The sequence below is a fragment of the Phascolarctos cinereus genome, unplaced genomic scaffold, assembly GCF_003287225.1.
Source record: "Phascolarctos cinereus isolate Bilbo 61053 unplaced genomic scaffold, phaCin_HiC Scaffold_726;HRSCAF=1367, whole genome shotgun sequence".
Taxonomy (NCBI): domain Eukaryota; kingdom Metazoa; phylum Chordata; class Mammalia; order Diprotodontia; family Phascolarctidae; genus Phascolarctos; species Phascolarctos cinereus.
In genome coordinates, this window is record NW_027556098.1 from 143,077,630 (window position 1) to 143,104,281 (window position 26,652).

General features: G+C 39.4%; 1 protein-coding gene, 1 non-coding gene and 1 pseudogene across 7 annotated transcripts in view; 2 read left to right on the forward strand and 1 right to left on the reverse strand.

Moving 5' to 3' along the window:
- The window catches only part of CLASP1 (cytoplasmic linker associated protein 1), a 351,771-nt gene that overhangs the window by 108,219 nt on the left and 216,900 nt on the right, over positions 1-26,652 (forward strand). For all 6 annotated transcript variants that reach the window (XM_078146793.1, XM_078146794.1, XM_078146796.1 and 3 more), the window contains exons 3-7: positions 11,660-11,738; positions 15,234-15,337; positions 15,777-15,868; positions 16,284-16,359; positions 22,170-22,267. In XM_078146793.1, coding sequence (XP_078002919.1) covers positions 11,660-11,738; positions 15,234-15,337; positions 15,777-15,868; positions 16,284-16,359; positions 22,170-22,267 — 449 coding nt within the window. The remainder of the gene's footprint in view (positions 1-11,659; positions 11,739-15,233; positions 15,338-15,776; positions 15,869-16,283; positions 16,360-22,169; positions 22,268-26,652) is intronic.
- LOC110192127 (HUWE1-associated protein modifying stress responses pseudogene) lies at positions 1,440-3,948 on the forward strand (annotated as a pseudogene).
- Positions 10,957-11,082, reverse strand: LOC144454686 (U4atac minor spliceosomal RNA). The gene has a single exon (XR_013483196.1). It is a non-coding gene; the product is annotated as a U4atac minor spliceosomal RNA (small nuclear RNA).

Consider the following 26,652-nt stretch of genomic DNA (forward strand, 5'->3'; position numbering starts at 1 on the left):
GTTTCATTTTGTACTCTGAGTCCTTCACCTCTCCACCAGAAGGTGGGTAGCATGTTTCATCACCAGTCTTCCGGAATCCTGATTGGTCATTACACAGAAAAAAAAAAAGGTATGACATGTTAAAATTCCATTACATTTATATGTCAGTTTTTATTTTGATGGCTGTGCTACAGTGAGGTGATATATGGAGGAGTAATGGGATCTGAGGCTTGATTTGGGCCAAGAAGAGGAGAGAAGGAAATAAGGAATTGTTGTTATTAAAAAGAAACATTACAAAATGTTTTCATAAATCTCATTTTAGTCTGATGATAGTCCTGCCAGGTTATGTATTACACATTGCAGAGAAAGAGACAAACAAGCATCTTGTTTTTGTGGGGGATTAGAGGGAGAAGAATTAGTTGGATCATAGGATTTTAGAATTATAAGAGACCTTAGAAATCAATGTAATCTAACTCCTAGACTTTATAGATGGAATAACTGAGGACCAGAGAGACTCAGTTTATTCAGATCACACAGCTAGTCAGTATTCATGGGAACACTTTCCTACTTACCACCTTTTGGAGCTGGTAGGGAAAATATCATGTGGTTCCATTTTCTTTGTTTGGTGAGCAGATGACGTGGCCTGGTAAAAGACTGTAGAATATGAGCCACCAGGTGATAAATGATGTGGCTGGGGAAAGTCATGTGCAGGAAGGTAACTGACCCCTTCCTTAGCCATTCCGCAACCATAGGATTGGATCCATGAGCTCCATGTTTTTTTATTGTATATTTTGATTCTAGATTAGTCAAACTGGCTGCTAGCTTGTTAGAATGTGAACCTTCTGAGAGCAAAGGCTATTGCTTTTCACAGTGCCTGACACACAGTAAGCACATAAGCACGCAAATGATTGTTGACTGAGAAATAAAGTTTTTACTGGCTGTTTCTCACCAGTTAGTGTCAGAAACTCTAAATATTCTGTCCAGTGTGTCTAGGCAGTTTGCCTGGCATAAGGCTACTTTTTGCCCGCCAGGAGAGATCCAGCAGTAAATAGCAACACAGCGACAATATTAATAATAGCTGACATTTCTATGACACTCTGAAGTTTGCAAAGCACTTCATATACACTGTCTTATTTCAGTCTGACCACAGTCCTGCCAAGTGGGTATGACACATGTTATCCTCACATTACAGATGGAAAAAAAAACTGGGGCTCTTGAGAACTTAAGTGACTTCGTGCAGGTAATATAACTCATAATGTTGGATGCAAGATTCAATACATCCTTCTGCTAGATGCTGAGGTCTTTTTGTGACAGTCTTGATTTGCAATTCCTTGGTGGGTAGTATTAATACTCTTAATTTGTATAATGCCGTATCTCATTCCTTTATCAAATATTTGAGTACCCACGGTAGGCATAGGTGTGGGAAATGCCTAATTTTATACTTCTTTGCATTTCCCACACCTGTGCCTATAGTGGGCACTCAAATATTTGATGAAGGAATGAGATACAGTGTTACATATTTTAGGAGGGGCAGGTTGCATAGGCTAGTTTTTGGGAATTCATTCTGTTCACAGGACAGTCAGGAAAGTGGCCTACCTGTAGTAGATGATACAGATGGAAAATAGAGAGAACTCAAGTTAGGAAGGTTGGGTTGTACAAGATGATGGAGACTCCTGAATGGCAGACCCAAGAGCTTTCTCTTAGAATATCAATGAAGGGGCAGCTATGCAGTGCAGTGAATAAAGCCCTGGGCCTGGAGTCAGGAGGACCTGAATTCAAATCTGGCCTCAGACATTTACTAGCTGTGTGACCCTGGGCAGATCACTTGAGCCTGTTTGCCTTAGTTTAAAGAACAAAAGAAAGAATATCAGTGAAAACTTCATTACAGGCCCGTTCTTAGATCACTACTTGTAGGGACTTTGGTGTCCCTTTTGTAGGACGATGAGGAGGAGGAACAAGAAGAAGGGGAGAGGAAGGAGGAGGATGGAGGATAAGAAAGAGTGTAAGAAAGAGGAAGGCGAATCCGAGATCCAGGAGCACAGGCCCGAGCATTGGTTCACCAAATGGGAGCAGTGGTGCCTGGCTAAGGCTGAGAAGGAGGAGGCATTCGCCACACAGCCCAAGCACAAGCAGCAGAAGCTGTGGCATCTCTTCTAGAACGTGGCCACTGCCGTGGCCCAGCTCTACAACGATTGAGTGTGTCAACAGCAAGGACTTTCCCTCTGGGTTCCCTTCCAAAATGCAGCCACTGCTGTCACCAACCTCTACAAAGAAAGCATGGATGCACATCAGTGACGTTTTGATCTAGGAATTCAAACTGGCTATCAGCATCGCAATAAGGATTTGTTAGCATGGGTTAGAAATTGCAGAAGAATTATTTGTAGAGAACACTTCATCAGCTTCCTCTGTGGAAAAGTTCCTCCTCCACGAAACTCTTGAGCTCCCCCAAGACTAACTGTAGTATCCCCTAACTGAGTTACTTCAACAGAAACTGGCTCATCTGTAGAGATGTATTGAGTTGGTTCTGATGGTTAACATTTAAAAAACAGTTCCAGAATGCCTGGGTTAGGAACCACTGAATATGGGTATACAATTTAAAAGGTGGGATAGTGAGAAGAGGAAAGGGCTGGGTATGTCAATAGCTTCCACAGGTTTGTCCATTTCAGGCACTGATTTAACTCTTAGTGTTTCTGTTGATGATTTCTTAAGGAGAGTCAGTGCTGGCCGTCTGTGGGCAGAAGCACAACCTAGATCCCACTGCCTGTGTGGCACTGCTTTGTTCCAGCCACCACATTACTATAGATATCTTAAAATAGTATTAATTAAGTACCTTAAAAAGCATTTAATGACAGACACCTGGCAATTATTGGTAGAATTCATTCTGTTAACTCCTGACTCTTAGAGGCTCTTCTAGGGCTTAAGGATTTTCAGTTCATTTTTAAGGCTTCCTAGAGTCAAAATAGGGCACCTACATGGCACTGCAGATAGAGTGCGGGGCCTGGGGCCCAGAAGACTCATTTTCCTGAGTTAAGATCCGGCCTCAGACACTAGCTAGGTGACCCTGGGCAAGTCACTTAACCCTGTTTACCTCAGTTTCCTCATCAGTAAAATAAGCTGAAGAAGAAAACAGCAAACCACTTCAGTATCTCTGTCAAGAAAATCCCAAATGAGATCACAAAGAATTGGACAAGAATGAAAAATGACTGAGTGAAATAAAAAGTGACTGAAAGAATGTCCAGTGTAGACCAGTTTTTTCCCCAATAGCATCCTTGAATATAGGCAAGGGAAATAAGTATTGTCAGTTTTACTTCACAGCTGTAAACAAGTGTAGACTTGAAGTGATTTTTGACCAACCTCAAAGTGATCTTGGTGGTAAGGGGGAGGCTAAGTATAGCCAACATGTATTAAGCTTCCCAGCTTGCATGTTGAACCAAATATGAAATGCTTTTAAGGGTAATCTGCCCAAAGGCTTACTTTCATTAGACTTGTTGATAGTATTACCTTGGTTACTAGTCCTGTAGTCCAGAATGAATTTTAATCCTGGTAGGCCATTTTGATCATATTCCTGAGCAAATTACCCCAAAAGAAAGAATAGTTAAAAAAACCTCTAGAATGGGGTCTTAAAAACTAATTTTCATTTCAGAGGGTAATTATAAGACTTGTTGGCTCTTTTGAAAGCCTGATGGGAATTAAGGGCAAGAGCAGTTAGGCCATTCACTAGCTTTGTGCCTTTGGGAAATAACTTTCCAATTCTTTGGGTCTCAATTTTCCTCATTTCTAAAATGAGCTTAACAGCCAAAATCTTTTCCACCTCTCAGTCCTATGATTATCTTCTCTAATACTTCAGAACCTAATGAACTTTCTCTCTATTTTCCCAGGCCTTCAGTGCCTTTTTCCTTTATACCCATTTCCTTCTCTTTTTCCTTTTCCCCTTGTCTTTCTGTTTTTCTTCCTCTCTCATTTTCTTTGTCCTCCATTTAACAGACTGTATTATAAATTTTGAAATATACTTTTAAATAATTGCTTTGTTGTGTGATTATTTTTAAAAATGAGTTTGATTTTTTATGGATTTCTTAAGAGAATCTTAACTAAATTCCATTCAAGTTGATATTTAATTACAATCTATGTGTAGACACTCTGCTAGACCCTCTGGATACCAAGATAGGGGCAGAAAAAAACCCTTGTTTCCAGTTCCCAGAGACCACTGTCTCAACTGAGTGATGGTGATGATTATTTAAACACTTCTTGCATGTTTGAGTGGCTAGTCAGGCCTGCCCTGGTTCTTGAATCAGGCCATTTGATAGTGAAAGTGGGAGTCTCAATTTAGTTTTTAGAGGTATCACTGCCTTAGCTGAATGTTTCACCTCTTGAAAACACAGAGGGTGAAAAATCCAAATTTATCTAAATTCTCTGAAGTTCTTCCAGGAATCTGAGTCTAAATTGTGGAAATGACTTTTAAGACATCTACTGGTTCTTAACTTTTTAACTCTGCCAGCTCATGCTGTCTGACGACTTCTGCTGGCTTGCCATCAGCCTGGTGCTTTGGTTTGTTGAGCTGGGTTAATGGGTCTTTTGAAGGATGATGGGTTCACATTGAAAATTGAGGTTTAGAATCATGGAGTATTTTAGAATGAACGCTACCATTTTTAGCCAAATTTCTATGGCAATTATTGTGCCAAGACGGGAGAAAAACCTGGGTGATGTCTTGGCTCATATAAGATCACAGATTTAGAGCTAGAAAGGCCAATCCTTTCATATTATAGATGAGGAAACTGAGGCCCAGAGAGGTTTTTGTGTCTTTTCCAAGGTTACACAACTAGTAAGTAGGAGAGCCAAATCTGAATCCAGGCCTCTGATTTCAAACTCAGTGTTCTCTACTGTTATCAAATGATCTCCCCCACCCCTCAACCCCCCGTTATTTAGATTTCCAATCTTGAAAGTCATGAGCAGGTTCACCTTTGAATCTTGAAACCAAAAGGATTGTCTGTACATACCAGTGCATACATATATAAGATATATATGAATTATCTTATCTTTGCCCAGACCTGTGATTTTATCTCTTTAGGAAACTCTGACTGTGGAAGCTTCTTCTAGTAAAGCAGAGCAGTATCAGGTCTAAGGTTTCCTTCAAGTTCCTGCTAAAATCTGCCTTTGTACAAGAAGCAATCCCAGGTCTTCCTGGCTCCATTCAGCCTGATGGTGTGTTTATTTCACATAATCCTTAGCTGAGTAGTATTGTTCAGCTTTATGCTGGTTGGCATTCAGGGCTAACACTTGCTGGCCAGAGGGCTTCCTTTGGCCCGGGGAAGCTGAGTTTTAGAATTCTCCTGGAGGTCTTGGAAATGCCCAGATGTCTCCTTCAAACTTTGTGTTGTTTATTGACACAGTTATATCTGCCTTTGTAGAAAAACTTTATTAAGGTAACACAGTTTAGTTTACTGAACTCCTGGTGATAGGTACTAGCCTTAGAAATTCATTGGGGATGTCCCTGGGTGGAATTTTCCATTGACCAAATTGAGTATTTGAATGTTATAAATACCATGGCAGCAGAATGTATTTGATAAATTCGACAATATCCCAACTCTAGTTAATTAATATACTCCATACAGGGAAAGCATACCATGGGAAAATCTTCCCAAAGGGCTTAGGTCACACTGAAATGGGGAGTGGCCAGGAAAGTCCTCAGGATTAGAAGTGAGTTGGTACTGGAACAGCCAGTGTAGACTAATATGGAATATCACTAAGCATTCAAAGAATGAAGTCTCAGAATAATAGCTGGTATTTTTGTATTGCTTTAAGGTTTGCAGAATGCTTTTTTAACCTCAGTTGGTCTTCATGACAATCCTTTGAAATAGGTGCTATTATCATCCTCATTTTACAGATGAGATGAAACAATCCAGTAGAAGTTAAGTGACTTACACCAGGGTCACACTTCCTAGTATCAGAGGCAGAATTCAAACTTGGGTCTTCCTAATTTCAAGTTAGGAACTCTTCACTATGCCATGGGAAGGGATATATGGAGGTAATTTTATATCAACTCCCTCAGTTTACAAATGAGGAAACTGAAACCCAAAGGGTCAAGTGACTTGAAAAAAATCACCAAGAAAACTACATGAGATTCCAGATCTCAACCTTGTCTCTTGGTCTTTCTGTTACATCATGATTTAATATTTATTATCTGCCGAGAACACGTGAGAGTTGCTGTTATTATAAACCTTAGGGGCTTTTGCTCTAAATTTCCTCTAAATGAATCCTACTTTGTTATATGACAAAATGTTGTTCGTCCTGCAGTGTACTGACTAGGAGTCTAGCACCTGAGGTCATTGCCCATTTTTTATCCTCACTTGGAAGTAGTGTAAGAATGAAGCAAGGAAAAAGCATTTTTAAGTACTAATTCTGTGCCTCGTAATTTGATAAACTTTGGAGGTGTAAATACAAAAAACAAACCAGTTCTTGCTCTCAAAGAGGTTGGGATTCTAGTAGGGGCAGACCAGGGAGCAGTGGCTGTGAGGAGGAGGGACATGGGAAAATTGACCAACCTGTCCTTTCCAGGAAGTCGGGATAGAGTGCTGGGCTTAGGGTCCAGGAAGGCCTGGATTCAAAAGTGACCCTTGTGATCTTGGTTGAGCCATTTAACCTTGATGACCCCAGGACAGTTCTTTGAACCCAGAGATGCTCAAGTCCAACTTGCTTGTTTCACAAATGAGGAAATAGAGGCTCAAAGAAGTCATGACTTGTTTAAGATTGAGCAGGTTATTATTAGTGTCTGAGGCAGTGTCCTAGTTTTCCTCTTGTCTGACTGTTTCTTTTCAGTCTCTTGGATGATCTTCATCCAGGTCACTCTGGTGAACCATGGATGTTTTAAAAGCTGTGTCCTAAGATCTTTCTGTTGTCTCCCTTATCCTATTATTTCACTTAGTGATCTCATTGGCTCTCATGGATTCAATGATAATCTCTATGCTGCCTGCTCTCAGATCTCCTTTTCCAGCTGTAATCTTCCAGACTCACATGTAAACTGCCTATTGGACATCTCAAACTAGATGTTCTATAGATAGCTAAAACTCAACATGTCCCACTGTAAATCACAGATTTAGAACTGGAAGGCACCTTAGAATTCAACTAGTGTAACTCCATCATTTTACAGATGAGGAACTGATACCTCAGAAGGTAAGTGACTTACCGAAGATCTTGTAGGTATTTAAGGAGCAAATCTAGGATTTGAACCCAGGTTCTCTGATTGTAAATCCAGTGTTCTTTCCATTTGGCTAATATGTCTTTATGCTATAAGCACTAAAGACATGTTTTTCCCCTTTGTTCCCAATCTTGAAGTTAAAAAAAAATAGAGCTCTTTGTTTTAATTTGATCTTGATAGTTGGATTATATGGTTGTGTTAAAAACTGAGGTGAAATCTGAAGCCATTTATCATTATCATTACCAACATTGACATTTATATATTTCAGAGCTTATAAAATATTTTCTTTATGATCCTGTGAAGATAGGTATTGTTATACCTCATGTTGAGATATGTTTTTAACAAAGACTTTGTCAACTTTTCCACTACCTAATTTTAAAAAATACAATTAATTGATGTCTTCTGTCTTTATATCATAATCATTGGGGAAAGGGACACTCCTCTTCCCTATGAAACTTTACTTTTAACAAAAACAATTAAGCAAAAACCACATAAAGTTGTGTTATCTGGTTTACAGAAAACTGATGTTCAGAGAAGCAGCTTGTAGAAGTAGATAAGATAGTGTCAAAAGAGCACTAGTCTGGAATTCTGAGTATCCCATTATTCTAGTTCTGGATCTTAAATTCAGTTTCACTATTCTCTATGTAACATTGGGTGAGTTGCTTTGTTTCCCTGGGCCTCAGTCTCTTCATTTGTAAAACAAGACAATTGGATTAGATGTCTTTAAGATTCCTTCCAGCTCTAAAATAGGTAAATTAGGGTTGAGTTCATGTTTATACAAAGGATTTCTTAATTCATCCGAGGATGCATCAACTTAGCTTCCATTTTAAACAGTAAATTTCCCTAGAGCACTTAAAGTACAAGTTAATAGGCACTTTTTTCATCACTACCTATTGAGTGAAGCAGGACATACACCTGTCCCAGGTACTTACATTTTCCTACTAGCAGTGTTGTATTCACAGTGTTAAAGCCTCACACCTGTCCTTCCTTTCACACACACTCCACCTCCCTTAGGGGAATCTGGTGGAGGAACTTTTCCAGGTTTTCTTACACTGGTGTGAAATTCATGTGAGTCTAATGGAAGCTCTTGAAGCTTCCACTTTATCCCATTCTCATGAAGATACCTGTTTATTTGTCCTCCCTTGCTGGGTCTGGGTACCTGTTGGCAGTCAACTCTGGACTTGGATTTTCCCTGACTTCATTCTAGATTCTCTCTGGACCCTGATGCTCCCATTAGTCCCATAACAGACCCAGTTTTCCTGGTCTCCTCTACACTCCTCATCCTGGGCTAAAGAGGCTGTACCTCCTTGGCCTACATTCATAGATGGGCCTCAGAGGCCATCTACACCATTCCTCACATGCTTAGATGAGAAAAAAAAAGAAAAAGGAAAAAACGAGGCAGGAAAGTTAAATGATTGGCCCAGGGAACACTAAGTAGTAGGGGCTGTAGGCCACAGAGCCACTTTTTTATTGTGCTCTCTAGATATATTCTGCCATTTTCTGGGTCTTCTCTGTTTTGGTGTTTTGTCCCGGGCTGAGCCAGAACTGACCCTGTGTGTCTCATAACTCAGGGGCCTTCTGCTTTCATCCTAAGGAGATGAGAATTGCCTAGTCATGCAATAAGAGAGGCTTTGTTTCTGGATTGGTAGTTAGATGCTTCTGAACAATTTCCTGCATTAGAGAAGCCCTCTTCCTTTCTATTCTGTTTTCCTCCTTCCCCAAGCCTAAGCTGTACCATCTCCCAGCTGTCTTCTGCATTTGGGTATGTTAAAGATTTGCTTGTGTTTAAAAGCAAAAGCCTTCAGAATGACTGTACCCTTCCAACTCTTGGTGGTCTGGGGAGGATAGGATCAGGCTTTTTAACCAAGCTCTAATACTTCCTCCATTTAGCTGACCACCTCCATCTTTAGTAGTGGTTGGGGGTAATCTCTCAATTTTAAATACTGACCAAAGATACTAAAAGGTTGTTTCTCAAAGTGGGTGAGGAGTGTGTATGAATGTTTAAATGTAACTTATATGAATTGCAGCCTTGTTCCTTGCGATCAGTGTTAAGTAACCAAAGATTAGTTTAGATTCTAGGCCTCTGGGCTCCCCTTTTAATTGACATATCCATGTGTTGTTGCTGGAATGCATGTTCAGTGCTAGAAATAGTGGAGGTAGTTTTTACATCCTAGATAGGTGGTTTGCTGGCTTACAGGGATACTTGTGCCTTTTGTAGTCAGACACAACATTTTCCTGGAGACATAACGAGAACTAGGTTATTCAATCATTTGATCCTTCTTATAGAACAAAATGAATGTGTTGGCTGGCTCCCATCACCTCGTCCTTACCAAATAGAATATTGACTGCTTGATTATCTGGTCCTTCAGAATTGTAAGGACAAGTCTATACAAGGAACATGAAAGAAAGGGTTATTCTCACTTCTTCCACACCCCCCTCCCAACTACAAAAAATGACTAATAGAGAATTAAAGGTAAGTATGAATTTAAATTAAGTTACCTTTTTTGGGGGATAAACAGGTACCTTTCTTCAATTAAAAACAAATGGAACTATTTTGAAAATTACTGTACACTTTTCCCCTGTTCATCTTCACCGTGTTATGGCCACCAAAAAACAAAACCCAAGAAAAACCAACAGTTCTTTGAACACCTCTTGGCTTGTGTTGGAAGATAGTTGAGAAAAACAGTCCTTCAGCCTAGGACATTTTAGGAATCTCCTATCATCATATATCAAGAGCATTCCGTTATAAGTTGTCATAACTCAGAACATAATAGCCTTCTTATATAGCAACTGGGTATTCATGTACTTGATATGAGAAAAGATATGGTAAGAACCAAAGGCAGGTTATAGTGTTAAGGCTGTTAATAGTAAACTATTGAATTAACATAAAAATGACACCTCCACAATTCCATATTGCAATGGAGGAATAAAAGCAAGAGTTGATGTCAGGACTCCCATTTGTAAAGAGTAAACACTATTAAATGATGGCTATGTGTTTTTGAAGAAAGCCAACACCTTTTAGCTCCTCCAAACAGATTTAATAAGATCTTCTGTATTATGCAATCTTTGTGTTCACAAAAAAGCTGTTTTTCTTTGTTATCAACCTAGTTGGTCTCTAGAAAAACAATTGTTTACACACCTCTGTCTGGTTTTCATGTGATTGATCTTTGTTGGAAATATGAGCAGCCTTTTCAAAATTTTAATTCTGGTTTTAAGCCATTGTTCAAGGCTAATACGTTCAAAATAAAAAGAATCAGATTTCAGACCTGAGTAGGAAAATTTGCATTGTGACTTAACATTAACTGGAGACATTTTTGCTTTAAAACAGCCACTGAACAATGAGGGAGTATAAAGAGGAATTATAATTGCCTAGTCAGTCATAGATTATGACTTCATCATCATAACATCAGTTTTTTTTTATTCGTCTTGACTGCCAAGAGCGACTGCTCATTGTGAGAACTTAATTGCTTTTGTGTAGTAAGGAGAAACACCATTTGATTGATCATTTAGCATTTGGGATCAGTAGTTGAGTGAATAAACACAGATCAAGTTCTATTGAAAACGAGGTGAAAACAGCAATTTGAAAACATTAATTACATTGGGTACACGCACGGAAGCAGAAAATAACTTGTAAGCTGAAATGGGCATTCTCTCAGATCTTTGGGATTGTGGTTATGTTTGTGAATGTGAGGCTAGGTTCTTTGCGCCATCTAGTGGTCATTACACCTACACCGTCCACAGAAAAACAATTTTTTTTTTTGTTTCAAAATAACTATTCGTGGGGGGGTTCCAAAAATTGCACCATGTTAAAGCAAGGCTTTAAGAGATGCGTGTGTGTTGTGTAGGCGTTAGCAGTACTGTCCTCACTAGACGCTCATTGGGCAGTAACGCAACCCCAAGAAAAGGATGGTTGGGAAAAGAGTTCCCTTGTCCTCAAGTGAGGAGGAGCGAACGCCAGGTTACCTTGTGGTGACTAACTCGCTGTGCAAGTCCATGCTGAGAAGTCACCAAGGAAGCTTCTGTTGACAAAATAACAACTCGAAACATCGGTCCCCCCCCAAGTAGTCGTTTTTAAAGCTTTCCCGGAGCTATACCTGTGTAGATCTTTCTACCCACAATGCAGCGCGCCGCTTAGTTGTTGCTATTTGCATATGCGGCCTATTCAATTCCGAACGGGCCCAGGGCAGGGAACCGCGTCGGAAAAAGATAAGTGTTCTTTCTCTCACCTCCTATCTCGCGTTGGCTTCGCCCGCTTCCCTTTCTCCCTCCCTCCCATTTTCTTCTCCAGCTTTACGTTCCTACCGAGGTTGAGCCCTGTTCTGCCCTGACGGGGGCGGGGCGCGCGTTCTACGCGCTGCAACGGCCGGGCCCGGGAGAGTTGGTGTTCTCGCTGGGGCCGTCAGACGGGCCGGAGCCGCGTCTCCATGAGCGCCGGCTGCCACTGTTCAGTCCGGACCCTAATGTGCCCCCTGGGTTTTTGTGTTGCAGGTCGCGCTTCTGGGGATGGACATCTTGTCGGCCCTGGTGTCTCGGCTGCAGGATCGGTTTAAAGCACAAATCGGCACAGGTGAGGCGAGCGCCCCCCGGCCACGCCCCCGCCCCGCCCCCTCTCCTCCCCAGACCCCGCCCCTCCCTTCCCCTCCCTCGGCTCCGCCTCTGCCCATTCCTAGCACGCTGCCCAAAGCGCCCCTCCTTCCTGTCCCCACCCCCGCCTCGCCTCTTTGCCGCTGTCCCGCCGCCCCCCGCGCGCGTACGAGCTCCCTCTGCTGGCCGGCGGGTCTTGCTGCCATTCTCCGAAGCAGCTCAGCCTCCGCGCTGGAGCCCTTGTTTCTGATAAATAAAGGCTATCTTATGGAAAAGGCAAAGTACGGGTCAGCCGCCGGTGAATGCCAGCAGCTATTTCATCTGCTTTGTGGTTAGCCAGTAACTCTAGTTAGCCCCTAGGTATTGGGCAGGGGCGGGGAGATCCTACAGCAATACCTCCAATCTGAGAAAAGCCATCCATTGCTGACTTTAAACGTTTATACGTTAGTATAAAAGCAATTATTTTTAATATTAATTTTCATTTCATTTGTGCATAGAATTTCAGGTGATTTTAAAGGCCATCTGTTTTGAGTTTACAGGTGGAAATGAAAACTGTTTCATACAGAATCCTTTCCAGTCTGTACAAAGCTTTTATCAAATATCTTCTACCTGCTCTACTTACTCTGTGCTAAGCTTTCTGGGAATACAAAGGCTAAAGGAAAAGCAGTCAGCTAACATGGTGGGAAGGGAAAGGGGAGGAAGAAATACAACATGTGACAAATATTTAGTGTAATTTGGGCAGGTAGTGAATGAAAATAAAAAGGTTGACAAGATGAAAATGCCTCATTAAAAATCAAAAACAAAGAAGAGCCACAAACATTCATAGGAACATAGTGGAAGAGAGGCTCAAGGCCACTCTAGTCCAGATTCATTTTACAGTTAAAGTAATTGAAACCTGCGAAAGTGAAAGGATTTACCCAAGGTCACATAACTAGCATGTAGCAGAGGTAGCATTCAGACCTAGCTGTTTCTGACTCCCAGGCTAGCTTTTTCTTCATCACTGCAGTCCTGGGACTTGAATCTAAATCCTCCAATCTGATAGTTTTGGGATGCATTTTAAAACTTATTTTCCACACACCTGGGAAAATAAGATGATTCTCCTTAATACAGTCTTGATTTTGGCTGGTAGGGTAATGATTACATGTACATATTGTTTTGATATTCCTTTGGTCGAAGTTTTGAACATTTTTTCCTTACCCAGTTGGTGTATGGTGCCTTTGACTTACTTTAGAAAGAGCTTTTACAAAGTGATAAATTTTTTATTAATATAGCTTATTTTCCTAGAGTAGTTTATTTCAGGGTAAAATAAATTTTGTTTCACAAAGAATCTTTAGCTTAGTCTTGAATATTCAGAGGCAACCTAGGTGCCATTCAGGCATAAAAGGCTATTTCTCACTTATTCAAGGGAAAGATAATTAACAGTTGGTGTAGTTAGAATCTTGGTCTTCTAGTCAGAAAGACCTGAGTTCATTTGTTTTTTTTTTGTGGTCACGGGCAATCATTTAACTTCTCCTAGGTTGCATTTCCTTATCTTTAAAAATCAAGTGGCGTAGAACTATGCTCCTGTGATGCACTGAATACATTACAGAGCTAGCATTTTTTGTTGGATTTATGGAGGACTCCAATAGAGCCCCTGCTGTGGAGGAAGAGAGAAACACCACTGGGTTGTCATGACATGACCTCTAGGCTGAGGAGACTGATTTTACTAATGTATTTGCTTCCTCTAATCACTTGCCCCTCTCCTTGTTACTTAGGCAAAGGTGGTACTGGGGGGCCAAAATGACTTGTTTCCCTTGTTTTGATTTTACACTCTTTCTAAAACTTGTATTTTAACTTGAATTCATCTTTGTGAAAGTGATCTCTGCTTCATAGAAATTGAAAGAGTTTATTAAACTTGGTCATTTTTCTGATGGAACTATTTCCTTAAGGGCACAATAATTCACACATTCTCTCTAGATTGAAATTTTTGTGTTATCTTTGTTTCTTTTTTCCCAAATCGCTCATCTCTTGTACCTGTTGCCCCTTTTCTTCCCCCTTTACCTTTACCACTATCCTAGGATAAACCCTCACTACTATTGTGATGTTGACTGCAATGGTTGCTGGCACAGGTCTTTTTACCTCTTTTTATTTTCAGTCCATCCTTCATACTATATGAAACTTTTCCTGATTTCCCCCTAGTTTTTAGAGCCCCCATTCTCCTCAAATTATGTTGTATTTGTTTAAATGGTGTTTCTTCCCTGTAAAATATAAATTCTTTGAAGGTAGGTATTGTTTTTGTTTTGTCATCTTCAAAACCTTGTGTATAGTAGAGGCTTGACAGAGATTTGTTGTTGAATTTGATTCAGTACTCCTGCTAAAATAATCTTGTTTATGCCTGGATCTGTCTGGTCATTTCAGTCCTTTATACAAATATCTTTAGTGGTTCCCTATTTCTTGTCAAATAAAATTTAGATTTTGTTTGGCATTTTAGATCTTCCCTTCCCCCCCTTTCCATCATCAGATCTAATACCTTGTATGGCTTATACCATGCTACTCCTTCAGTCCTGTATTTTAATCTCCAGACAGTGAACTGTCTGTTACCCAAGAATGTTTACTACTTTTTTTTAAAACCTCCTTTTTACCCAATTATCCTTGTAATATATGACCCTCTTCACTTGTTGAATTTCTTGTTTGTTCTTTAAGGGCCAACTTGGAGAAGTCCTTCCTGAATTTCCAACTCCGTCTGGCCTCCCTTCTTCCTCCCATAATATCTTTGTACTTAGAATCCAACAATTATGTGATTGTTAGTTTGTCCTGTAATGATCTTTGTATAATAAGGCAGCATGGGGCAGTAAAAGAGCCCTGGAGTCAGGAGATCTGATCTGAGGAGATCTGAGACTGTAGGCCAATCCCTTCACTTCTCTGAGACACAGTTTCCTTATCTATAAAAATGGAGCTCAACTTGTAATGTCAGTGATATTGGGAGCTGCTTTCTCTTTCTGCAAAGAATATTGGTGCCTTCTGTCTGACTTACAGCGTTGGAATTGCTGGGGGCCCTAACAGGTTAAGTGAGGTGTCCAGGGCCACACAGATAGTAAATATGCTGGAGATGGGACTTCTTGGTTCAGAGGACAGCTCTTACACATTGTCCCACCCTGCCTCACTGGAGAGAATAACTGTATTACCCATCTCTCACCATTTCACCATTGTTGTCAGGAAAGGACTTGGTAAACATTTTAAAAATTAATATTAGTGATGGCTTGCATTTCTTTGGAACTTTCAAGTTTAGCAAGGGATGTGTGTATGTGTGAAATACTTCCTTATTTGATCCTCAACACGTGAGTTCTTTTAAATGTGAGTTGTTTTCATCTTTGCCCTCATCTAGCCTAGCATGATGTGCTTGCTGCAGGGCAATAGGTGCTTGAAATTCAGTGAATTTAATTGGTGACCACACCTACAAAACTCCTTTTGATTGGATTAATTTTCATTTTGCTTTTAGTGCTACCCAGTCTAATTGACAGGTTGGGCGATGCTAAAGATTCGGTGAGAGAGCAAGACCAGACTCTGCTGCTGAAGATGATGGAACAAGCTGCCAACCCTCAGGTATGATTAGGCAGAGCCTCCTTGCTGCGCAGCAGCCGACTCACCTAAGACCGTGGAAAAGCAGACTTCATTGTGGAAATCCAGAGTAGTAGAAATATGCTTGTTAAACTATTGCTTTACCTTCTACTCTGCTTCCCATTGCAGTTAAGGTATCTAAAGCAATATTAATGAGGTACAAAGTGTACAATTTGGATAGTTAGTAGAGTTAACATCCATGTCAACTGCTTTTTGTTAGAAGGTTTTAGATTTGCTCAATGTTGGGAGGGATTTAAAAGAATTAAATGAGTTCACCTGGGCCTAGAAAATAAGTTGTTACCAACAGAGTGACCCATTCTCTTGTTACCTGCTGTTTGCTTAGTTTATCTTTTTACCTGTAGGTGAAGGGGGGGAAAATGTCTAATTTCCTCTGGTTCTTTTCAACTTTCCATGTCTTTTGCAGTATGTGTGGGACAGAATGTTAGGAGGTTTCAAACACAAGAATTTCCGCACCAGGGAAGGTGTTTGTCTCTGCCTTATTGCAACACTGAATGCGTAAGTTTGGGCCTGATTCATGCTTCTCTTTGTAGAACATGGTGAGCTTTCAAGAAATACATTCATTCGGTCATTCAACAAGTATATGCAAAAGCCCTGTGCTTGGTGTTGTATCCCCTATAAACTCATAAAAAGTATTATAAAATATAGTCCCTTGAAATTAATAATGATAGGTAATTAGGGCTTATAAAAAGGGAAGCACTTAAGTATCAAGTATATTAAGTGCTGTGTTAAATCCAATGAAAGCAGCTGTGTGCTTTCGGGGAAAGTCCCAAAAACTTTATGGACAGCTGTGGGGGCTGGAGTTGTGTCTTCAAAGGATGGGTATCGGTGTAGACTGAGAGGAAAGGGGAGGGGAGAGGTATTTTTTCCAACCCTTCCTATTGCCCGCACTAATGTGTGCTTTTGTTTTCAGCTCTGGAGCCCATACTTTAACGCTAAGTAAGATTGTGCCACATATATGTAATTTGCTTGGAGATCCAAATGGCCAGGTAAGTTTAACATGAAGAAACATTGGGGTGAAACATAACCGTCTTAGAAAGTTTACATAATTTTGGTATGCTGACTGTACTTGATAGGATTTATTTGAACTCTCTTTTTTGTCCACAGTACTGATTTATTAGCAATATTTATGAGGTGCTCAGGATAATGTACCATGTATACTGCTGTGCTGTATGTGGTACCAGACTGGTATCTCAGTCCTTGGCTGAATTTCATCCAGACTGCAGAATAATAATATTGTCCTGCCCTCAGTTTCTCTATCTCATAGAAAAATTGCTTCCTTGCAGGGCTGATGATTTCTATCAGCTTATTAACTCTGAACATTTAAAGAAAAAAAGAATAAACTATCTCCCAACAAGTTTGTTCAACAGAATGAAGCCTGCAGTCCTGTTAAGCCACTGTGTGGTTTAGCTTCTCTGGAGTAAATAGCTCAGTACAGTTTCTCTGTGTGGGCTTTCCTTTCTCTGACATTGGCTAGCCTTGTTTTCTCTCTTCCTTTTTCCCTTCTCTCACTCTTTCCTTTTCTGTTCATTGATCTTCGTCAAGTCAGTCAAACTTTGTGGGCTGCAGTATCTTCCTCTGTAAAACCAGGGTGTTAGAGTAGCTGGCCCCAACGGCCAGCTAATTCCAACTCTTTAATCCTGTGTTCTGATGGCTAGATGATCTCTACGTTCCTTTTCAGTTTTGCAGCTATGATCCTGCTCAGTCTCTTCTTCCTTTTTCACTTCTGTCCTCTCTCTCTCTCATACCTTCCCTTTCCCCCCAGCACCTCTTCTTAATAAGACATGTAAATCCAGGTCTTCCTGTTTGTCAGCGCTCTCATACACCAGGCTACTTCTTTTAGGAACCAAATAAGGAGACAAACAGATAGAACCGCCTAATAGTTGGAATGATACACTTAACACCCAAGCTTTAGAGTCTTTTATTTTTCCTTCTCTCTCTCTCTCTCTCTCTCTCTCTCTCTCTCTCTCTCTCTCTCTCTCTCTCTCTCTCTCTCTCTCCTCTCCTCTCTCTCTCTCCTCTCTCTCTCTCTCTCTCTCTCTCTCTCTCTCTCTCTCTCTCTCTCTCCAGTTAATTCTCTCAGCACTTGGATGAATGAAAAAGCAATTATTAAGTGCTTACTCTATTCCAGGAACTGTGCTAGGCATTAGAGATATACATATATAAGCAAGACTTTCTCTGTGTTCAAAGACCTTCCATTCTAATGAGGGAGTAACACTTAGGGTGATGGCAAGAGAAGGGATTGGGGAAATCATAGGAATGACGAGTAAGGCATTAGGTTGTTGTTTTGTGTGTGTTTGTGTGTTTGTTTTGGAAGGGGTTTGGGGAGCACATATCTCAAGATATTTGGATTAAATGCATATGAAACATGGTTGGATCCAGCTGGATGGAGCATGTTAGTTTGCACTCTTTCACTTGCCAGTCACGCTCAGCCCCAGGGCAGAGTTCCAAAGCTGAGTGGATTAAGTCAAACATTTCACCTGAGCTAGGCCAAGGTGTTCTCTGGTATGGAGAGAAGGAGAGGGAGCAAGAAGGGAGAAGATTGGTAGGGCAGAGGCAGGGAAGACTGCAGCTTAATGATTGAGTAAACGGAAATGTCTGTGGCAACTATAAAAATGGCTTAAAAACTCAAGTTGACTTTTTTGCTTGAAGTTCTTTCAGTCTTTATTCTCTACTCTCTCTTCCCTTCTCCATGTCACAAAATGGAATTGAGGAACATTTTTATGTATTTGTTTTATTTATCAAGAACAATTTTTTTCTGTTGTGCTAATTTAGAATATTCTAGATATATCAGTGGTTCTAAAGTCTGGTACATTTAACGTTTTATAAATCATTTGGGGTTTTAAAAAACTTTTTCTTTGTTAGAAGAGAGAGATTTATCGTGAAGATAGCCAGATTTATGAAGTAACTGGTTTTTTAAAAGGTACCAGTAAAACTTCTTAAAAGAAAAGCACGCCCCGTTAGTTACTGTTGTGGTCCAGGGAGATGAAGCAGCTTGCTGAAGATTACACACAGTAAGTAATAGAGCCCACCTGGAAAATAACTCTGATTCTACTATTCCAAAACCTTAGGCTAAGTTACTTTATGTTTTTGAGGCTTAGTATTTTCATCTGTAAAATGATGAGTTTGGAGCATATAGTTTCCAAGGTCCCTTTCAACTTAGATTTAGTGACTTGACTCACTACTTCCATTTTCCTGTAGGGCAGGGGAACAAAAAGGTTCTTACCTTTACCTTGCTGGTGACTTCTGACTTTATTGGAAAGGCTAATGCTATCTGTTGTTAGGAGAGCATATCACTTCAAAATACTCTTTAAAAAATTGTTAAATTCCTACAGTGTTAAGTGTGAAAGACGTAGCCCAGTGTAGTGAATAGTACGTGAGACTTGTGATCAGATCTATGTTCTAACCCTGCCTCATATATTTACTAGCTTGGCAACTCTGGGCAAGTTGCTTAATCTGTTCGTAAGTGATTGGGAAATGTCATTTGAAAATTAGCCACAGATGAACTATGAAGTCATCAGTTCATCTCCCAGTGTTGAGAGTTGATGAGGTGTCAGAAGGTAGGTTCCTTTTTTTCTGGCTCATCAGTGGAATTTGAAGTAGCCATTAACAAAATTCTGTTATAAGATTTCAGTCTGGTCTCTACACAGATGTGGCATACTGGTGAATGTAAATGGTGTCATCAAAGCAGAGTGGTGTTAAGAAGGTACAAAGGGTTCTTAACATTTTTGACTGTCTGAGGAAAGTGTCTGGAGAATCTGCTTGATAGTTTCAGTCTTTTCAGGAGCTAGGATTACCAGTGTTGAGAACAAAAACCAAAATTTGGTAAAGGCATTTTTCTCTCTTCTGGTTTTCTTAATAGTGACTCAGGCTCTGAGACTGTAAGAGCTAAATGGGACTTTAGGAATCTAGTTTAGCTCTGTATTTTACTGGTAAGTAAACTGAGGCCCAGAGCAAGAAGTCGCTCATCCAAGGTCACACAGAGACTTACTGGAGGAACTTGGAATAGAGCTGAGCCTTCCTGACTTCCAGACCAGGGTTCTTTCTATTATGCCCCAGTAGTGCTTTGCACACCATACTTCAAATGGAGCTAGTCCCGTCATGCTTATTAAAGAGTCCCATCAGTGTTGATATTTTTGAAGCATTTGTCCTTCATTTTCTAGGGAAATAGAATTTTAGTTTTTAAGCTGAGAAGGGACCTTAGAGAACATCTGGTCCAATCCTGTCATCTTTTAGAAACAGCCCAGGGAGATTAAGCAACTTGCCTAAGATTACACACAATAAGTAATAGAGCCCACTTTGAAGATAACTCTGATTTTAATGTTCCAAAACAATAGTGTTGCTTCCTTGTAGAACTAGAATATGTACATTGCATCAATGTACAATTTTAGGCCAGTTGTTCTTGTAAAGTTTTTTTTAAAATTATATATGCTTCATTAGATATTTATTATACTTTTGTGCTTTGCTTGTTTTTTTCTAACATACTGTCTCAAAGGACAGTTAGTGAATTTGGTTGTAATCTTTAAAGTCAGTAATTTCCATGAGTCATTTCCAAGGTGTATATGTCTGACTTACATCTACATGTATCTACACACCCACATGCTAGTGCTTTCTGTCTTTAGATTAACTCCTAATTTATCCTGACTGTATCTTCTTTGTACATAGTTGTTTGCATATTGTCTTACCTATTAAATTGTGAGCTCTTTGAGGGTAGGGTTTACTTTTTGCCTCCTTTGTATCCCCAGGCCTTAGTATAGTGATCGACACATACTAACTGCTTTATAAATGCTTGTTGATTTGATACATAGAAAAAACAAGCATTATAATCTTGCCGAAACCATTAGTATTTGAGAGTGAACCATATTAAGGAAACAACTCTTATTGTACTCTTATAGGTTTGTCTGAAGTTCTACTGTCTACCTTTCTACCTCACTCAGTGTTTAATTAAGTCTGTCTCTCCCTCCTTCTCTTTCCTTCTCTCTTTCTTCCTGTCTCTTTTTCTGCCTTTCCCTCTGTTTCTTTGTGTCTCAGTTTCAATGTCTCATTTTATGTAGTTGTAACTAGTAAGTTTAACTATTGTGGTGCTTTTCATCCTACTTTGCATCATCTAAGTCCAAGCGCTGACAGCAACTGGACTATAGCAAAAGGGCACCAGATACAGGGAATTTTTTTTGGCCTCATTAAGTTATGTTTATAGATGACAGCCTTCATTTTCTCCATTAGTAATTTTAAAATTATGCAATGGGTATACTAGAACTTGGGCGTCCCTTGTGAAATTCTATCCAGAGTGAAAAATAAAAGTATTTAATCCTCTCTTAAGCCAAGGGTTTTTAACCCCAGGATTTTTTTTGTTGGGTTTAAGAGTTGGAGTGAGTGAGTGTGTGTGTGTGTGTGTGTGTGTGTGTGTGTTTATTTTCTAACTACTAAATCTAGATGATTCAGTTGTTGTAGATTAGGCTTTTTTTTTTGAAGCAGTTTGTTATTGTTTAGTGTTCCAAAAAATTAACTGATACGATTTCTTTCAGTCAGTGGCTAACTAAAAATTTATCTGAAGATATAGTCATTGTCATCAAAGAGTGTGATCATCCGCGAAAATGAATGCTAATAACTTAAGGAGCTATGTCCTTCATTCACATGGAAAAGATCTATCATATAATGAATTACATTCTTAACAACACCACTAAATAAATATGTGATCTGCAACTCCAGAACTACTAAAATGTTGTTTCTAATTGTTACTGAATTGTTCAGGTTTCTTCTCTTCCTCCCTCAATCCCCTCACAGTCTACTACTTTCTTTTTACAAACTTTGTTTTATTTATTATACTTCATTGTTTAAACTTTTGTTATATATGTGGTATTTCCTTTAACATCCATATGTATAAATAGACTGATATTGGGCTTTGTTTTTATTCTGTGACCCACAACCTAGAGCATGGACATAATCACTTGTACCAACATAGAATTTTATAGGAACAGTTCCCTGGAGATTATTCAGACCTGTGTTCAGTTGTTCCATTTTATCTGACTGTAAGTGACCCAATGGTATTCAGACCTGCTCTCTCATTTTTCAGTTGAGAAAGCTGGCTCAGAGTGGGCAGAGCTAGTTAGTTGGATGCAGAACTAGGAGTAGATCACAAATTTCCTGACTCCTTTATTAATTGTTCTTAGTATATTACACTTAGAGGCTGCCTAGCTAGTGAATGAGTAGAATACTATACTCAGGGCCTGGAAAATTAACCTCGTGACATTTACTTGCCATTTGACCCTGGACAAGTCACTTAAATTCTTTATGTAGATGGCCACTTCCTAGGACCCGTCTACTAAGTCATGGGCAGGCTTCAATCTATGTTAGTGCAGGGAGTTCCCACATAGCTGTTCTTTTATGCTAATAAAATCACAGATCCTTTGTGTATAGTGTTATGCTGCCTCAGTATTTCATACAATTAAAATTGAAGAGTTATGATTTTGCATTAAAATTTTAAATAATATTCTGACATAACTCTTCTCAAAGAATAGAAATGCCATAAATATCCTAAGGAGTGTGTCCCCTCATGTGGAAAAACTGCATGATAGGTACCTGCAGTAATTCTTTAGTCATATTAATGTCCTTAAAAATCAGTGACTAGTAGGTTACTCTCTTTATCTAGGTGAATGTAGTTAAGAGCTTGTGACTGCAATTGTTCCTGGGTAAATATGACATTTAAAAAGGTGGGATGGTTTGTGATCTATTGTTTTTTCAACAAGAAATGCTATAAAGTTACAAATAAATGTTATAAGATATCTTCTTTTGTGTATAGGTTCGAGACTCAGCAATAAACAGCTTAGTGGAAATTTACAGACATGTAGGAGAACGTGTGAGGGCAGATCTCAGTAAAAAAGGATTGCCACAGTCTCGGTGAGTTCTTCTACACTCTTCTATTTTTAGTGCTTCTCCCCCCCCCATACTTTTCTTCCAGTTAACTTTTCTTCTTATAGTATTTTTAGAAGTAAATTCAGGATAAAACTAGCATTTTTTTTTCTGTCTACATAACTTCTCTTGCACCAGTCTGCTTCTCACCCACCCTAGTTGAAACCCCTATTACCTTTTGCCAGGACTATTACAACAGCTTCCTGATGGGCCATCTGGACTTAAGTTTCTGCCTTCTCCAAACCATCCTACAGGCAACAGCCAAAAATGGTTTTCTTCCCTAATATGTGTGTCTGACCATGTCATTCTCCTCCTCAATAAACTTCAGTGATTCCCTTTTGCCTTTAGGATCAAACATAAACTTGTTTGGTTTTTAAAACCTTTTATAGCAGCCTCAGACTGCCTTTCCAACTTTCCCCTCGCCATTGCTCATTTTCCATGCTCTTTGGCCAAGCCCAGCTGGCTTTCTTATGGTTCCTCACATATGATACTCCACAGCTTTTGGCTGTCATGCATGCCTTGGAATGTCTTCTTCCTCAACTCTTAAAATCCCTTATTTCCTTCAAAATTCTGTTCAGATGCTTTCTACATGAAGTCTTCCATGATTGCCCTTAGCTGCTAGTGCCCTCCTCTTATCAATTTAATTTGTTTTTATTTCGTATATATTTATTTATGTACATGTTGTTTCCCTCAAAAGAACATTAATTCCTTAAGGGCAAAGAACATTTCTTTCATTTTATCTCTCTCCTGAGCCCCTAGCAAAATGACTAGCATATCAGTGCTTAATAAATGCTTGTTAATTGTTTAAAATTAATGTTTAATTCTGGAAAACTTCTATTAAATGGGCTTTTCTGGAATCCTGGGAGATGGAATTCAGTACCAACATGGTGTTATAGTACAAAAACCTCTTTTTTGTATCCACAATGCTTAACACAGTGCTTGGAACATAGTAGGTACTTAAGAAATCTTTATTGATTTATTGATTTAATAGTGATAATTCCCATGTTATCAGACCCTTCACAAAAATCTGTGCCAGTTATAAAAATAATGAATTGTATTTGTATAAATTTTTGCAATGATGGAAATTATGACATCTGTAGAATCTCAAGCCATTTTGCTTACCTCCAGCCTGGTCTGAGTGAAGTCAGGGCAAAATGAGAAAGACTCTTAGAGCTAGGAAAGACTTAAAAGATCTTATTCAGCTTCTGAATTTTATGGTCAGGACACTAAGGCTCAGAGAGGCTCTGTGACCTTCCTAATTCCCACACGGCTGGTGAGGAACAGAACTGAGCCGAGGACATTCCTTTCTGTGTTCCGTCAGGCCCAGCCCCTTTCCTCTCATTCTTCTATCTGCCTTGTCAAAAATAATATGGCATCAGTAGAGATAATCTGGGTCTAGCAGCACTGTTCACATACCGGGAGCTGGAGTGAATTGTAGACGTTCTTTAGTTTCTTCACTTTACAGATGGTGAAGCTGAGGCCCAAAGACTAGACTTACCTCAGATCACACAAATAGTAGGTGACAGAACCAGAATTTAAACCCAGTTGCTTGGCTCCTTTTCTCTACGTCAAGGTTAATCCTTGGCTTGTTATCACCATTGACATTATTCAAGCAGATGTGCCGAAAGAGGGTCATTGGACTCTCCAGTAAGAGACTTTATGAAATATATTTTCTGAGTTATATTATGGCCCCATCCCCTAAATCCCAAGAACATTTTTTAAACAGCCAGCTTACAGAATAATTTTCAGAGTTCATGATATTATTTGAAATAGAAGTACAAGAAATTACATGGATCCATTAATAGCTATGGTATGTTTCCTAAGTCCCTAGAAATGGAGGATTATCTTCAAGAAGGGGGTGGGTTGGTTTTCATATTTCATTGACAGAGGAGTAGAGCTTTGTAACTTATCCTTTTCATATAACAAATGAAGAAACAGGGACCCATAGAGATTAAGGGACTTGTCTAGGCTTACACAAATAGTGGGTAGCCGAGCAGAGGATGACTAACTTGGATCCCGTACCTCCAGATCTGCTTCCCTTGGAGAAGTGAGCTGCGCTTTCTTTGAAAGCCTTCAAGCCAGTGGAAGAACCTGGTTTATTGTTGTTGTTGTTGTTGTTGTTGTTTTTCCTTGTCATTGAGAGAGGTTTCCCAGTGCCTTGGACTCTGGCAGCTTACTTTCTGCTTCATTCACCAAACAGTATGTGGCCTGTCATGTTTCATACCATTGTTTTAGAAGTTAAGTTTCTGTTATATTTGGCTGTGAGTGGCCAGCTTGAGTATTTAAATATTCTGGAATTCTAATGCATCATATTAGAATTTTTTGTTGTTGTGTGAGCACAGTAGACTTTTCAGTTTAGTTTTTACGTTTCCCTGACTATTTATTTGGGCCAGCTGGATAATGAGGGATGAGACAACAAAGTGAGTTTGAAGGTAGGGAAGGATGCTTTTGATGGATGATCAGAGAAGAAAGTCTCCAATTTGGAATGATTTGAGGGAGACGTTAATTTCACTTCTTTGTTAGTACTCTATTAGTGCTTCTCCTTTTCTGTCTTTGTCTTCATCTTTTCTTTTTTTTTCTCTTCATCTTTAATGATACTACTAGTAAGCAGCTATTTTTACTTCATTTTATTGTACTTCACAATTTCTTTCTCTTGAAGGATTTTCTTGTAAATAGTTACTAAAATAGGTTTCAGAATACTGTTCTGTGAAATCATATTGAAACAGTGAAAAGACAGTCTCCTTAATCTTAGATTTGAATGAACTTAAATATATCTTTAGGAAAGTTTTTAGGTCTTAGCATGGTTTCTTAATCACTTTCTTACCTTCCTTTATGGGGAAAACAACATAGTTTTTCAGTCTTGTGTGAAAAAAAAAGTATACAAAATCAGAACTGAAGAACTAAGAACTAAAAATCTGTGAAACATCAGTCTGCCTAAGGATAGAGGCTTTATACACTCTCATTTTTATCTGTATCAGTAGAGAGGGAGATTTATCGTGAGAGCCTATAACTCTTCATGAGAGAAGAGGAGACATAATTTACATTTCTCAGGTGAGCATTGAAGGAACCATGTGGTATATTTTGTCTATATTAGTAGAATTTGATTCCGGTATTGTAATTCTGGGGGAGAAGCTGAATAGCTACTGTGTAACATCTAATCCCTCAGTGAAATAATTATCATCTGTCATTCTGTTGCATTTACAAAGAATTTGCACTGGAATAATTTTTTTCTGTAGTAAATAAACTGGATAACTTCATTTAATGGCATTGTTGAAGATAGAATTCTATTGCTGAGGTGGGAAACATAATGCTCAATTTTATGGTAGGGGTCATGCCAATTTAGTAACTTCTGACTAGAAAATCTGAAGTCCAAATATTGTCAGGCACCTATTGAAAACACTTCTATAGCACTTATTGTCTGTGTCATTCCTGCTGTACTCATGCGTTGCTGTCTTGTATTATCTTTTCCTATATGTTTGGCTTGTCTCCTCAACCTACCTGTGATTTTCTTCCGGGTAGTCTTGTCTCTGTGGCACCAGCATAGTGCTGTGAGCCCTCAGTGGGTACCCATCAATGCAGCCTCTTCATTATTGTGGGACCTGGCTAATTTGTTCCTGTCTCCCTTTCCCACTCCTACCTGAGAGTGCACAGGTTGAGTTTATAACTGAAGTACAGCTACAACACTGAATCAACGGCGTAAATGCATCTAAAATGATATTGCTGGAGAAAAGTGCTGGTTGTCTCAGATTGTTTTCACAGTTCTTTTGGTGCAACACCTTAAATTATGTCATGTGTAATTAGGGACTTGGTTAAACATTTGCTAGAAACAACAAAAATGGTTTATAATGTAATGTCATATAATTGTGTTTCGTGTATATATACAATTGCTTGACCACTCCTATTAAGTTAAGTAGGTTTGGTGTGACATTGGTGTGAAGAGGTCATCTGCTAGCAAGGTGAAATGGGAAGAGCCCTGGGTTTGAATCCTAGTCCTTCCACTTACTTCGAGGGTGACCTTGGGGAAAATCACTTCCCCCCACTGGGCCTCAGTTTTCTTCTCAATCAAATGAAGGGGTTAGATGAGAGACGTCTTTAAGGCTCCTTACCACTCTTATTCTGTGATCCTGTGATCACACGAGTATTGTAAAGGCCATTTTCCGTTTTCAGGCCTGTGCTTTGATCACTTATTCATTGATTTAACAGTCATTTTTATTAAGTTCCTGTTATCCTATGTGTCAGGTAGTCATGATACAAAGAAAGAGACAAAGTCCCTTATCTTTAGATCATCTAGGAGGAAACATACATAAAAATAAGTCAATACAACATAAATACAAAGTGTGCACGAAGTTAATTTGGGGGGAGATGGCACTAAT